Raw genomic sequence first — 14,680 nt, 5'->3', positions numbered from 1 at the left:
TCTAGGCAAGGTAGGTTCACTCCTTTGACAGACTTGGTTTTTATGCCTTTAGGAAAAAGGAGGGGAAAAGCTAGAAAAATTAGCTGAATGAAACATTGTTTTCATGGAAGGAAGCAGGCTATGCAATGCATCCCTCAAGATCAAGTGTGAGTTTCATCACTCATTTTGGGTACAAATCCCAGGGATAATGACTGGGGTCCAACTAAAGATGAACTAACCTCACAAAATGATCTCTATCTTTAATTTCTGTGGCTTCTTACTAAGACAGTCCCTGCCACACCCTCCACACATGGCTGAGATGATGTCATGTCTGTTTGGCCAAGGAGTGAGAAGTACAAATAAGACACAGGCCAGGCAGTTATTGTTCAAACAGCAATGTTTAGTTGTACAATACATAAAGTCTAGCAACATTTACACAACCAGTTTGAGTGTCATTGGCTTGTTTTCAATTGGGAAATGTAACCATAATGTCACCAAAAGGTTGGCTGGGACTAGTAACATTTAAGAAATGGGTCCTTCTTGCATCTCCTAGGCTTGGGCCTCTTGCTCCATCAGAAGTTGGTTGAGGATGAATGGCCCACAAGTCACCAGCCTTTGAGCAAGTTGCGTCCAGGTGGAGATGGGGAGGGGTGGGCAGGGAGAGATTCCATAAAGATACAGTGTGTGGGGCAGTGGCAGCTGACATTCGCAAACATTCATGCATCTGATAAGGGCCTTTGCCCTCCATTGGGTATTTTCCACTAGCCTACAGTGACCAACTGTGGCCAGACTGACTCATTACTCACATTAACTGGGGGGGGCAGGAATAATCAATGTGGGTGGGAAGAGATCCTTCTTATTGCTAAGTAGACAGATGGGTGCTTTTTTTCTTCCTAGAGTTCACATCTTCTGGGGATCTGGAGTTTTTTGTCTGGGTTTAGTTAGTTTTTTAAGGTTGAGGATAAGGGAGTCAACCCAGAAATGTCTCTTCGGAAAAGCACTCTTCCTAAGTGGCTGCATTATGGGGCGGGGAGGGTGTGTGACCACACGCTGGGCCAGCCACAAGTGGTGATTTTTTAAAGGAGAGATCCTAGCCCTTACTCCCCCACATCTGTAGTGACCCATCCTCAGAAATAAGTTTTAAGCAATGAAGGAGACCCTCTTGTCCCACATCAGGGCGCACACAGCTGACATCAATGACTCTGACAAGCAGAAAAATGGCTTTCTTGACCCCTTAAGGAAGCCAAGAGTAGCTCATGCAGACGGACAGGGAGCAATGCCATGTCCCTTGGAGATGGTAGCAAGCAGCTGGCATGGGTTTGCAAGGGCAGAAGGAGCTCTTGATGAGTTCTTTCGCCCTACAGATGGGCTGGGACCAGCTGACACGGATGATGGAGGAGGGCAGTGCTGGCGAGAGCTCCATTCCACTGGGAGGAGAGGGGTGTTTGGATAAATGGAGAAGGCGACTGTCCTAAAGCAGCTGGCCCCTCCCACCTGCTGAGGGCCAGAGAGAGAGAGAGAGAAGGGCTGTGGAGGTGGCTGGACAAACACACCCTTCAAAGGTCATGGCCCTGCAGCCATGACAGCTGAGAGGAATGGAGGGAGAAGCAGTGCTTGAAATGGCCTTCATTCAGCAGTGGGACAGGGGGTGGCTGGCACGGGTGGAAGGACAGAGCCCAGGCCTTCTCCCTGCGGGGGGTTGAGAACGGTTGAGGGTGTGGACACCAGACATATAAAACAGCTTCTCCAGGGAGGCCGAGATCGCGGTTAGGGGGCACCACACCACATTTCCTAGTCAGCCTCTCCCATGCCCACCCCCACCCTTAGATATTCCCTGATAGGCCTAGGGGTCTAGTCCCACGTTTCCGCACAGGACTGCTCACTATATAGCCCGGGATCCCTCTCTAGTTGAAGTGCAGCAACCTCTGGGCTCTACCCCTATTGCTGCTTTATCCTGACAGGTGCCTCCACTGGGGTAACTTCGTAAGGGAGGATGTGGGTTGAATTGTAAAGAGCCTCCAGGAAAGATTGAGGCCACAGGTTCTGGGTCATTGGCGATCGATCACCCACCTCTTTCCCCTGGTGCACTGACTCTTGGTCTTTGTGTTTTCCTAGCACCTGAATGAAAAGGGACTGTAAATGCTGGGGTTCGCAGTGGCCCTGCAGAACACTAGGGGGGACCAGGACATGGACCAGGAGGTTGTGTAGGTCGCTGTGAACCATTCCTTGGCGATTTCCCTTGCCTAAAGCTATATTGTTTCCCCAGCCCCACATTTTAGCTGCCTCACTGACTAGAGGAGGAGTCGCTTGTTTGTAAAACAAATGGGGTGTATATGCATTAATAAATACAGGGCCGAAGGGAGAGGCAAGAAAAGGCAAAATGTCTGATTGTGGGTGTCACTGGGAATGTCTACAGGTGTCAGGAGCGGGAATAGGGGGAAGCAGCAGAGAAAGACAGACAAGCCAAATGCAATTAGCTTCAGCACAAAAGTGAGAACAGAGGAGGGAAAAGGGAGGTCAAGTTCATATGGGAAGAAGGAAGCAACAGAGAAGCCAGCTTTAAGGAGGAAGATTCCTAATGGAGAGAAAAAGGTGTAATTTAAAATTTGTCTCGGCTGGCTGGTGTGGCCCAGCTGGTAGAGCATCATCCCACGCACCAGGAGGTCACGGTTGGATTCCCGGTCAGGGGACACGCTCAGGTTGCAGGCTGGATCCCCAGTAGAGGGTGTGCAGGAGGCAGCTAATCAATGTTTCTCTCTCATTGGTGTTTCTCCCTCTCCCTCTCCCTCCCTCTCTCTGAAATCAATCAAATAAAATTTGTCTCTGAAGCCAAATTATCAAGAAAGACAAACATTGTACTAGTATTTTGTTCTTGATACTTCTTTAAACTCAGTTCTTCTGGGACTTAATGCCTGAAAACAGTGTCTCACTTGACCAGCTGCGCGCTTCTTTACCCAGACACTGGGAAGCGCAGCCCTCCCTGTGCCTCGCCCTTTGCCCGTGCTGCCCACAAGCTCAGCACCAAGCTTGACGCTCGCCTGCACAAACGCGTTCCCATTCCTCTCTATGGATCTCACTCTCGTAGTCCCAGTTTGTTCTGTCCTGTGCTTCCAGCTGCGATTTTATTTTAAGGTGGCCTAAGTCATTTTTGGAAGTAGACTGGGCATAAAGTCTAAATATAGAAATGTAACCGAAGTGCAGTAGTCCACAAGGAAATTAAAGAAGTGAGGGGGGAGCAGGGTGAAGAAATGAGGGAAAGGGGGAGAAAGGGAGAACATGGGAGCTGAGGCGAGGATGACGCGTGGAAAACAGCAGGCTGTGAGGACAGGCAGTGGCTCTTGGACGGTGAATGCAACACAGACCGAAGGGTGGCGCTCTCGTCTCCACTTCTAGGCACTAATTCTCGTGGGTGCCCAGCTCGGCCTACTTCTCTGTTGTCCCCTGACCTTCCTTCTTCCTAGGAAGTCCTGGCCTTACACAGACCACCTGGCTTCCAGGCAGGGGGAATTCCGGACGCCTCGCCCCTCCCAGGCCTCGCTCTGCTGCCTGTCCTCTCGGAGACTCTCCGCAGACCCAGTGTGCGGGCAGGTTCAGAGATAAGAAAGTTACCTGTGGCTCACCTGCACCCTCATTTTTAAGTGAAACCTCCCCAGACCTCTTGAGTGAGGCACACGGCTTGGTTCTGGGACACAAGGAAAGGAGACAGATAATGGACAGCCATGGAGAAACCAAACTTACAAGGGACTTTCCAGGGAGGGCAGTGAAAATACCTCACCCTGAACAGGCACACACACACTCCCCCCTCCCCTCACACACACACACACACACACACACTCATGCGCACACATGCTGTAGACAAAATGCTCCACGAATACCAGACAGGCCTGTGGGACAGAGTAGAAAGGAAGAAGGTGGTTGGTGGTGGTACTGGGATGTGTGTGTGGAGAAGTGGGGATGTGTGATGATGTAGAGAAAGGGTCATCATGGGTTACTGTCGTGGCTGCCCTCTGTGTCCACGCTCACCGGAGGGAGGCCTCCATTGTCATTGAGCCGCTTGGCCCTGTAGGTCTCATAGTGGATGTTATGCGTCACTTCCTTGAGGTCCTGGAGGTGAGTCCTGAGGGACACAGGTGAGGAGAGAGAAGGATATGATTAGGGGTGGGAGGAGGAAGAGGTGACCCCATCCAGGGTTCACACCTCCCTTCCATGGCCTGGGCCCACTGGGACTGACTGGGAGAGCCAGCGGCCAGCGCCGCCTCTTCCGCCCCTTCTGCCCCTTGTGCTTCAGGAGGGGACCTGGAACCGGGGCAGACGGCGCGTCAGAGAGACCGGGAGCCTGAGGCCCTGGGTCTGAACAGGTGGCCTCCTGACCCCAAATCATGAAACCTGCCATCGAGGACAGGGGGTCATCTTACCTGATGACAAAATCTCGAAGCAGGGCAAACTCACAGTGGTGGAGGTTTTCCACTGTGAACAGAACAAAATGAAACAAAGCAAAACAGGTGGTCATTTTCCTGACGCAGCAACCCAGCTGGTGCGCTTCTGTTCAGGACGTGGACGCAGTTAGGAGAGCGACACCGACAGTGTCTAGCCGTCAGAGGCCGGCCTATCTTGGCACTTCAGTGCACTCAATTCCATTCATGGAACAAACATTTATTAAGCAGCTACAAGGGCCCAATACTGCTCTGGACTCTGTGACTATTTCATGTCCAATACTGGCAGGGACTATGACATGCCCTACTTTATAGAAAAGGAAGCAAATACCAGGGAGTCTAAGAAAGCTGCCCAAGCTCTAAAACACAGTTCCTATCCTAAGGAGGTTATAATCAGACTGGAAGACAGTGACATATAGAAAATAACAATTGAGCCATCTTTAAAAAGGTCATGCGCTACATGATAAACCCAATTCAATATAAATTGAGTGCCTGCTATTTGCAAATCACTTGCCAGCAATTGTGGGAGCAGAAGAGGATTAAGACATGTACCCTGCCCTGGCTGGTGTGGCTCAGTTACTTGGAGCATCGCCTATGCACTAGATGCAGTGGTTCTCAACCTTTCTACTGCCGCAACCCTTTAATACAGTTCCTCATGTTATGGTGACCCCCCAACCATAAAATTATTTTCGTTGCTACTTCATATCTATAATTTTGCTACTGTTGCGACCCACAGGTTGAGAACCGCTAGCAGAGTCACCTAAGACCATCAGAATCACAGACATTTACATTACAATTCATAATTGTAGCAAAATTACAGTTATGAAGTAGCAAAGAAAATAATTTTATGGTTGGGGGTCACCACAACATGAGGAACTGTATTAGAGGGCTGTGGCTTCAGAAGGTTGAGAACCATTGCCTTAGGATTATCATATTGAATGAGATCACTGAAGCAATTCGTTGAAAACTTTCAGAATCATTACGACCTTCTCAAGGTCGCATCCACTCCCAATAAAACGAAAATGGCAACATCTGCCACAACCCTTCAGCGATTTGTCAGGTCACATCAGCTTTCAAGCGAAAGCCTTTCTCTGGCGTTTCTGGTCCTTATTCATCTCCCCACGGTCTGAGGGCCTTTGACATGTGAGTCGGTGCCGCCCAGACATGTGCTAAATCAGTCTTATTGCTTCCTGTCTTAAGAGTCTCATCTCTCAATAGACCGTAAGCTCTTACCGCGGGGTCTGCCTGGCACTCTTTCTATCCTACATCCTAGCACAGTGCCATGACCTAGACATGCATCCTATATAATAAAAGGCTAATATGCAAATTGACTGAACAGCAAAACGACTGAGCGCTATGGCATGCACTGACCACCAGGGGGCAGATACTCAATGCAGGAGCTGTCCCCTGGTGGTCAGTGCACTCCCACAGGGGGAGGGCCCCTCAGCCAGAAGCCGGGCTCATGGCTGGCGAGCGCAGTGGCATGGCAGAGTCTTTCCCACCTTCGCCGCAGCGCTAAGCCGTCAGTTGAACATCCCCTGAGGGCTCTCAGACTACAAGAGGGTGCGTGCTAGGCTGAGGGACCCCTGACCTGAGTGCATGAATTTTATAAATAAGCATAACTGGCCAGCAGCCAGTTCTTCCAAAAGGCACGTTGCATTACCTTCGATGATCCCCCACGGCGTTTTCCTGCCGAGGACCCGCTTGCCATTCACTTGGTATTCCTTGTCACTTCCCACCACGGCAAAGGGCATGCTCTCCTGCTGACAAACCAGACAACGCCACGTCGTCCTCTGCCATCAGGGCCTCCGAGGACAGGAGGGCATCCGGCCCCCAACCTTAAACTGCACACTTCTGAGGCTCATTCAGTGACCCCACTGAAGGCAAGGGCAAGGCTCCTGTCATTTCACAAGAGCACTGGAGCCCAGCCAGTGTGGCTCAGTGGTTGAGCATCAACTTAGGAACCAGGAGGTCAGGGTTAGATTCCTGGGCAGGGAACGTGCCTGGGTTGCGGGCTCCATCCCCAATAGGGGATTCTCCCTCATCATTGATGTTTCTATTTCCCATCCCCCTTCCTCTATGAAATCAATCTTTTTTTTTTTTTTTTAAGAGCACTAGGCTGGGAGTCCCAAGTCCTGGATCCAACTCTGACTGTACCTAGCCTTGCTGGTCAGCCTCAGTAAGTTGCTTTCCTTCAACAGGATAACGCTTGGGACTTTTCAGAGAGCTGTCCGCGTTTGGTTTGATCTGGAACAATTCTGTGAGCTAGCTAGGATGGACAGCCACCAAGCAGACATGCTTTTACACGGTCTCCCATGAAACCTACGGGCAGAGGCCCACTCCCACGTCAGCTGGGAGGCCACTTTCTGGTGTGGAGGCCCCTGTGCTCTAACACGTGGGTTGCATGATCACTAAGATGCAGCTGTTTATTCCACATGCATATGCCTGATGTGTGCTCGTTGTCATGATTGGATAAATTAATTATTCTGGAAGCTGAGGGTATATGTGTGTAGAGAGCTATTTCTCTGAAAATTAAGTTGAATGTTTCAGAAAAATTAGGTAAAGCAGAGTTGCTTCTGCATAGTGAGTAAACTTAGTCTCCAAGAAGAGGAGAATGTTTACTTAGTAATTTAGTAAAATAACTATTTAAAAACATTATTTGTGCCAAAACCGGTTTGGCTCAGTGGATAGAATGTCGGTCAAGTTCAATTCCGGTCAAGGGCATGTACCTTAGTTGCAGGCACATCCCTAGTGAGGGGTGTGCAGGAGGCAGCTGATGTTTCTCACTGATGTTTCTAACTCTCTATTCCTCTCCCTTCCTCTCTGTAGAAAATCAATAAAATGTATTTTTTTAAATTAAAAACATGATTTGTGTACATCTTTTAAATGATTTCATCAATTAACTGATCAGCTGCCTGTCTCCTCTGCGTCATATATGGGCAGTTTAGTAGCTTGCCCACTCCCGCCAGAGGAGGAGACCTAAGGCCAGTGCACATGAGTGGCTTGTCCTGTGCGACAGTGGGTTAGCGGAAAAGGCCAGACGAGGCCCCAGGACTCCGAGGCAGAGTCCGGGTGGCAGGGGGTTCGAACTAAGAGACCTTAGAAATCACACAGGCTGGTGGCTTATTAGCAGGTTCCCTGAAGCCCTAGGCTTCCAGGAGACACCTTGGGGCCTGCTGAGAAGGCTTTATGCCTACATCACTTAGCCAAAGCAGCTCTGGTTTTGTGTTTGTATATTGGAGTTCTGTCTGGCATTTAATTTCTTTAAAGGGTTCTTTCAAGAGGAAAAAAACCAAACACATCACACCTATAAGCCACTCACTTGGTTTGACCTCTGCATTTTGTGGAGGGGGAAACTGAGTCAGGGCTCTGTTTTGCTGGGCCCCATGGGAGGGAAGGGCTGCTGTGTGGTGTGGGGATGACGGGAATAGCGGCTCTGGGTGCAGGGCACACAGTCCTGGCCGAGGCCCCTGGTCCTCATCCTCTCCCTGTCACTGCTGGTCAGGTCAGGCAGGGTGAGGTAGGGAGAATGGGAAGGAAAAGCAGGTGGGAAGCCAGGGGCAGCGCGTGACACACATCCCACCGGCACCCTGGGGCACCTATGGAGCGGAGTCCCAGGCACCCACCCGGATTTTGTCATTCTCCGTCTTGTCCTCCAAATCTTCATCAAATTCCTTCTGTGGGTAGAATTCAATGCCATGTACTTCAAGCTCCTTGCGAACCTAGAGGTGAAGGAAGACAAGCCAGGTAGCCAAGTGCCAGGGTAATGGGAGGGGTGTGTGTGCGTGTGTGTATGTGTGTGTGTGTGTGTGTGTGTGTGTGTGTGTGTGTGTGAGGGATGAACGCAGCCTTGGGAATCCACTGGTCTCTGGGCTCGGAGGCCTGGGCAGCAGGATGATCCTGAACAGGTGTGAACCTCAGGCGTACAATTACCGGGGCTCCGCCTGAGAGGAGGAACAGTCTGGGGGTGCAGCTTGCTCATCTCAGGGTCTGTGAGGTTCAGACTTTGATAAGCATCATGCTGAGCACAGGTTTCACATGGCAGCGTGCATGCCACTACGTGTCCTATCCCTGTGTGCAGGGAGGAAGTGAGGCCCCACCCAACCTCTCTGCCCCCAGGAAGCTACCCAAGATCTCTTCAGTCTACCTGGAGGGAGCCACTGTCTGTACTTCCCTTGGCTCCCCCACCCCCACCCCCACCCCATCCCCAGCTGGATGCTCCGCGCCTAGGCGTTTATGGAAGACACCACAAGGACAGCGAGCCTGTTGACCACTCCAGCCCTTCAGCACCTAACGTGAGGAGCGGTTTCTCAGGCTCGTGTGAGTTATGTATTCGGTGGTCTTAGGGGTAAGTTGGAGGGTGGGGAGGAGGCAGCCAGAAGATGCTCTGACTTCTCTTCACCGTGGTCCCCAGACACTGTGGTCCAGTCTCTTCCATGATTCAGTAGGAACTGGGTGGAAGTGGGGGAGGGGATGTAATAGTGGGGGAGGGGAAGGCTGAGGGGGAAGGGAGGTTGGGAGAGGGGAGAAGGAGGGGCCGTCTCACCCTCTGCTTGAACTCGGACTTTTCCTCCAGCGTCATGGTGTCAGCCTTGGCTATGACGGGAATGATGTTCACCACTTTGCTGAGGTGTTTCATGAACTCCAGGTCCAGCGGTCGCAAGCTGGGGCCGGAGAAGGCGGAGTGTCAGGCCACCTGCCCTCCCCAACTCAGCCACACGACAGGAGGACTAGGAACCCGGCTGAGGCCAAGCCGCTGCTCTCCCCCCCACACACAACACTGTCTCACCATCTGCAGAGCAAGCCCTGACTCACAGTCACTGCCGACACACAGTCACCGTCTGCCCTGCTCTTCCAGGCCTGCCCCTCCCACAGCCCCCTCCAACCACCCTCATGGCATCGTCTCTGACCTGGAGCAGCTATGGAGTCACACACATACATATGCATCCCACAGGGCCTGTGTCATGTTATTTGTGTGTATCTTGTTCCTACAGGCTTCCTCTCAGCCCCACTTTGTCCTGCAGGCGGCCAACGGGTCCCCTGGCTAAGGACCCAGCTCCCCCCAGACCCCAGGGCCCCCATCTGGCCCCAGTTTTACTCCAGGGGGCTTACTAAGTCAGGCTCGCTGCTGCCTTGCAGACCCTGAGCCCAGGTTCCAGGGAGGGATAATTTATTGAATTCCCGGGCCCCATTATGGGACCCGCTGAGTACCCTGTTCCTCCAAAATCTGGGGCCTGCCTTGCTTGGGCCAACCTGTCCAGAATGCACTCTGGCCCAGCGGCTGGGCTTAGTAATGTTAGAGACCTGCCCAACAGGAAGGCTGCCTGCTTGCCCACGTGGGTCCTCCATCCTCTGCCGGCCTCTCCCTCCCAGGCAGCCCCACCTGCTATGCACAGCCAGAGTTCCCAGCATGCCTTGCTTGTTGCCAGCCTCATTTCTAGACACCCTCCAAACGCCTACACCTGGATTCCACGCCCCCCCTAAAACACCAGCCCCAACCCAGTAGCCCTGCCCTCCCCCCCCTTCACAGTTCTAGCTGTCCCCACCCCAGCCTCGTGCAAAGCAGGCATCTACTGAATGAATGAGGAGTCCTCTGCTCTGGCCAGTGTGCTTAGCGGTTAGAGCATCAGCCTGTGCACCGAAGGGTCTCAGGTTTGATTCCCAGCCAAGGGCACCTCCCTAGGTTGCAGTTTCTTCCTTTCTTTTGTTTTCTTTCTTTTTCTTTTTTAAAATATATTTTTATTGATTTCAGAGAGGAAGGGAGGAGAGAAAGATAGAAACATCAATGATGAGAGAAAATCATTGATCAGCAGGAAAATCATATATGCAGGAAGCAGCTGGGGATCGAGCCTGCAACCTGGATATATGCCCTTGATTGGAATCAAATTGATGTTTTCCTTTCACATTGATGTTTCAGAAATCTTTCTCTCTCTCTCTCACTGATCCCCTCCCTTTCTCCCACTCTCTCTAAAAATCAATGGGAAAACATCCTCGGGTGAGGATTAACAACAACCACCACGCGCACACACACACACACACACACACACACACACACACGCACGCACGCCATCTGCTCACATATACCAACTTCCCTCCACAGGCACAATGGTGCCTCGGTGCCAGAACACCAGGGGCAGCGTGGGTCTGGTGCTGGCCGGCTTTCCTCTCCCGGAAGGAAGCCAAACGTGCGTGGGGAGCGCGTGGGGCATCAGGGGGCCCAGCTGGCCCTCCCCGGCGGAGCCAGGTATTGACTATCGATTACAGACGGGCACAGAGCCAGGCCCTCGGGGGGTGGGCAGTACATACGAGTGTCCGGTGGGGGAGATGAAGTAGAGGCAGCAGTGGACACGCGTGTCTGGGATGCGCTTCTTCCGGGCGATGTTCACCTCCTCCTTCAGGAACTTCTCGTACTGCTCATTGATGTACTTCTCAATGGGCTCCCAGCTGTGGGGGAAGCGGCAGGGGCACCTCCTAGGAGCTCATCCTGGGCATGGGCCCTCACCCGTCTCATGTCCTCCTGCCCCTGGGGGCCAGAGTGCCCGCTGACCATTCTCCCTCGGCCCCCGTGGCTTCCTGCTCAGCCAGGCTGGCGCTCCCACGGGGACCTGGCCCTCTCCCAGCCTGCAGAGCCCGCCGCACCCCAGAAGGCATCACACAGCGGCCCCAGCTCTCTTCCTTCTCAGCCGGGGCTCTGGCCTTCTCCTGCATATTTCTCACAGGAGCAGTGACCGGCGGGTGCACGCAGGACAAAAAGAAAGGGTGCGCAGCAGGGGACGTAGCTGTGCACACAGAAGTACTCAGTCATGGCGACGGCTCACTGTCATGACCACGGCCACTGTCACAATGACTTCTCTGCATCAAGGAGCATGCGTAAACCCTCGCTTCTCTAAGTCTGTTCTAAACTGGCTTGTTGGGCGGCCCTGCCTGGCAGTGACAGGGCCCGGCCCCCTGCAGGAGCCCTGAGGCCTCCGGGCCTCTCTGAAAGCAAACTCTTGCCTGGAACCTTCCATCTGCGTCCTCATCCCTTCTTGGTGGCACTCGGACTGCAGCTTTGCTCTGTGGATCCCAGAGGCTCTCTCCTCATGGCCCCTTCCCTCCCTCCTGCTCCTCACTCACCCTCCCCTGGCCAGGCCAAGCAGCCTGCGGCCGCCTCAGCACAGCCTGGGCTGCACCCAGGTCCCCTTGTTCCGCCTGACTGCTTGGCCCCACCACCACCTCCAGACCATCCCTCCGCCAAAATCCCCTCTGCCCTGTCCCCTCCACCCCCTCGCCCAACCCCCCCCCCCCCAGACCTCTGCCCTTGCCTCCTCTCCCCTCTCCCATCCTCCAGGGAGACGTGGAGCCCTCAGCGTGGAGGGCGGGCACCGCATCCACGGGCAGACACACACCAGTTCTCATTGTTGATCTGGTCTCCGAAGCCCGGCGTGTCGATGACGGTAAGCTTCATCTTGACACCGCCTTCCTCTATCACTGGGGGACGAGCAGGAGAGGCACAGGGGTGACTCCTCCAGTTGGTGCGGGAGCCCTGCCGCCCCCCAGCCAGGGAGACCCCAGCCAGGGAGACCCGGGGTCCTTCAATCTTATGATCAACTATTGGAAGAGTCAAGTTCGGCGACTCCCTCACCTCCACCCCTTTGTCATGCTGTTCCCTGCACCTGAATGGCCTCCCTGCTTCCTTCTGCCTATCCACACCCCACGCCAGCCTTAGGGTCCAGCCTGAGCCCCAGTGCTTCCCTTTCTCACCCCTCTTCCTCCCGCGCTGGCCTTGCAGTCTGAGGAGCTGGCTCCAGAGTTTAGGGCTTAATTCTATTCTGTGTGGAGGTTGCCTTCGTTTGCCTCACTCTCCACGAAGCCCCATTCCCCCGCCTTCCTGGCAGAGGCCCCCTGGCCAACGCCCCAGGGACCCCTCGGGCCCTCACCGTGCCCCACAGCCTTGATCTCCACGGTCTTGGGGATCTTCTCCTCGCGGTTCCAGCTGGAGGACTTGCGACTCACTTGGGATTTGAAGAGCGTGTTGACCAGCGTTGACTTGCCCAGTCCACTCTGACCTGAGCAAGACAGGGGGTGAGAAGGCAGGGCCCCCACGGCCACGTCCTGAGCCCCATTCTCTCTCCGGGAGCTTGCAGAGTTCTGGGGCTGGCCACGCCCTGTTTGACAGGGAAGGAAGGGCTGAGCGGGGATTGCAGACTGGGGGGGTGGAGGGTGATGGTTTCCTGTGTGCGGGAGAATGGCCAACCTGTTAGAGCCCACACACTCCTTTCTGGAGCCCCAGGACCGGCAGAAAACGGGCCCACTTCTGCCTTTGTGTGCGTTTTGCTTAAGTTTTTCGTCTTCACTAATACAAGAAGTCATGGTGGAATTGCTTGGCACCGATATGGCCTCAGTGTGTGGGTACTTTCACACCGGGCCTTCCTTCAGCCCCGAGAATCCCACAACAGAGCTGCCTTCAATTCCCGCCGAAGGGGTGCGGGAGAGATTAAGCCCCACTTAATGTAACAGGTGCAAGGCGGCCTAACTCAAAAACGCAGGACAGGGCCTTGAACCAAGGAGCCTCCTGGCCCATCGCCACTCTTCACCCTGGCGCAGGGTTAGATCTGGTGAGATAAGTGCCGAGAGGACCCCGCGAGCGGAGGGAGATGGGTGGGCAGGGCCTGCCCCTCACCTCCGCTCCTTGCCCCTTTACACGCACAGGTCCACAGATCTCGTTCCGGGGTGCAGATGAAAAGGCGCTCCACAACCAAAAGGCATTTGAAACCCTTTGAAGTGCCTGGTCTGAGCAGTGCTTCTCAAATTCTAATGCGCACAAGGATCACAGCAAGCCACAGCATCACCTGGACGCTGGGAGGAAACGCAGGAGCCCAACCACCCCCGCCCCCAGCCTTGGCATTTTCAGAATCGGCATCTTAACGGGCTTCCGGAAGAGTCAGGTGGACAGGAGTCAGCGTTCCTGAGTGAGATCAGGGGCCAGAGCCTGAGCTACAGACTCAGCTGTTCTGTTTCCCGGGTGCCTGGGGATGGCCGTGCTTGCCCCTCTGTTTCCTTACTGATACGTGATGGGAGGGAAGGGACTGAATGAGACCTGGGATGGCAATACCAGTAAGCTGCATTTCCCATTCCAGCTGACCGACTGCTGGTAGCCACCAAGCCCCGTATGTAAAAGAGGCCACCCGGGCTCAGCCCGCACACCAGGCTCAGCAGCTGTGTCTGCCATGGCGCCGCCTGGGACAAAGCTGGCCCACACGTCTTGTGCTCGCCATTCACGCCCGGACGCTTTCTAAAGTCATTTGTTCACTAGGTATTGTGTGCCGAGTGCTGTGCTAGAGTTGGAGACAGAGTGGGGAGTGAGGTGTCATCCTTCCCTTCAAGGACCCATTTAGTATGTGAGAGGCCAAAATATACACAGACAATTACAATGTGTTGCCATGACCACTACGAACGAGATAACCACAGGGTGTTACAACAGCAAGCAGAAGGGGATCGAATCCAGTTTCCCTTCCAGGAAGAAGCGATAACTAAGCCGAAAGCTGAAGAGTGACTTTGGATGACCCATGAGAAGCTGGGCGGGGTTTCTAGACAGAGGGAACAGCATATGCGAAGGCTCAGAGGTAGGAAAGAGTATGGCAAGAACATCCGGAGAACGGTCCCCTTGTGAGGAGAATGCTACATGGAGGTGGTAAGAGAAGTGTGGAGAGGCAGTGCCAGGCCAGCCTAGCAGTTCAAACCCTTCCACTTACCATACTGAGGGGTGGCTTGACGAGTTCCACAGTGGGAAAAGTTATTCCGATATTGGTGGGCGATGGATTGAACAGGAAGGGAGACAGGAGGGGGTCAATGCGCTCAAAGTGTGGCTTGCAGCCAGGGTCCATGAACCAGTTGTTACCGGTTCTTGAGAGAAGAAGTTTGCACCAGAAGGTACGTCAACTATGTCAGTAAGTACACCGTTCAGTGTAGCCGATGTTTACAATAGCACGGTTTTCCAGATGTTCGCACTCTGGCCCGGCGCACATCTGGGCCATCCTAGCAACCACTCAGAGCAGCACGGAGTCAGGTGGCTGAGGCAGGCCAGGTGAGGGGCTGGCTCGACCAGGGAGGCAGCAGTGGTGATGCGGAGAGTAGACAGACTTGAGAGAGAGTTACAAGTAAGACCGACGGGGCTTGGCCGATTGGATCAGGACATAAAGGAAGAAGGATGGAGCCCAGCAACTGACCGAGCGCCTCCCTGAGATTGCTCTGTGACCTGGTGACACTACTTAGCCACCGCTCAGTGC

General features: G+C 53.7%; 2 protein-coding genes across 9 annotated transcripts in view; both read right to left on the bottom strand.

The window, feature by feature from the left end:
• Nucleotides 1-358: 358 nt before the first annotated feature.
• SEPTIN3 (septin 3) overlaps nucleotides 359-14,680 on the bottom strand; it is a 22,135-nt gene continuing 7,813 nt past the window's right edge. For 2 of the 6 annotated variants that reach the window (XM_045577056.1, XM_036425495.2), the window contains exons 3-11: nucleotides 12,332-12,460; nucleotides 11,801-11,882; nucleotides 10,719-10,856; nucleotides 8,959-9,076; nucleotides 8,039-8,134; nucleotides 6,076-6,175; nucleotides 4,395-4,446; nucleotides 4,003-4,096; nucleotides 359-1,668 (exon numbers count right to left, since the gene is read on the bottom strand). In XM_045577056.1, the coding sequence (XP_045433012.1) occupies nucleotides 1,606-1,668; nucleotides 4,003-4,096; nucleotides 4,395-4,446; nucleotides 6,076-6,175; nucleotides 8,039-8,134; nucleotides 8,959-9,076; nucleotides 10,719-10,856; nucleotides 11,801-11,882; nucleotides 12,332-12,460 (872 nt within the window). In that variant the 3' untranslated portion in view covers nucleotides 359-1,605. Of the gene's footprint in view, nucleotides 2,098-4,002; nucleotides 4,097-4,394; nucleotides 4,447-6,075; nucleotides 6,176-8,038; nucleotides 8,135-8,958; nucleotides 9,077-10,718; nucleotides 10,857-11,800; nucleotides 11,883-12,331; nucleotides 12,461-14,680 lie in introns of all 6 variants that reach the window. The other 4 variants (XM_045577055.1, XM_045577053.1, XM_045577054.1 and 1 more) reach the window with 4 other exon arrangements.
• Nucleotides 13,271-14,680, bottom strand: part of SMIM45 (small integral membrane protein 45) — a 19,659-nt gene continuing 18,249 nt past the window's right edge. Inside the window, exon 4 of one of the 3 annotated variants that reach the window (XM_045577067.1) lies at nucleotides 13,271-13,291. The gene's annotated coding sequence lies outside the window, so the exon portion shown is untranslated. The remainder of the gene's footprint in view (nucleotides 13,292-14,680) is intronic. The other 2 variants (XM_045577066.1, XM_045577065.1) reach the window with 2 other exon arrangements.

The sequence above is a fragment of the Pipistrellus kuhlii genome, unplaced genomic scaffold (assembly GCF_014108245.1).
Source record: "Pipistrellus kuhlii isolate mPipKuh1 unplaced genomic scaffold, mPipKuh1.p scaffold_m20_p_81, whole genome shotgun sequence".
Lineage (NCBI taxonomy): Eukaryota > Metazoa > Chordata > Mammalia > Chiroptera > Vespertilionidae > Pipistrellus > Pipistrellus kuhlii.
This window is presented reverse-complemented; position numbering and strand designations above follow the sequence as displayed.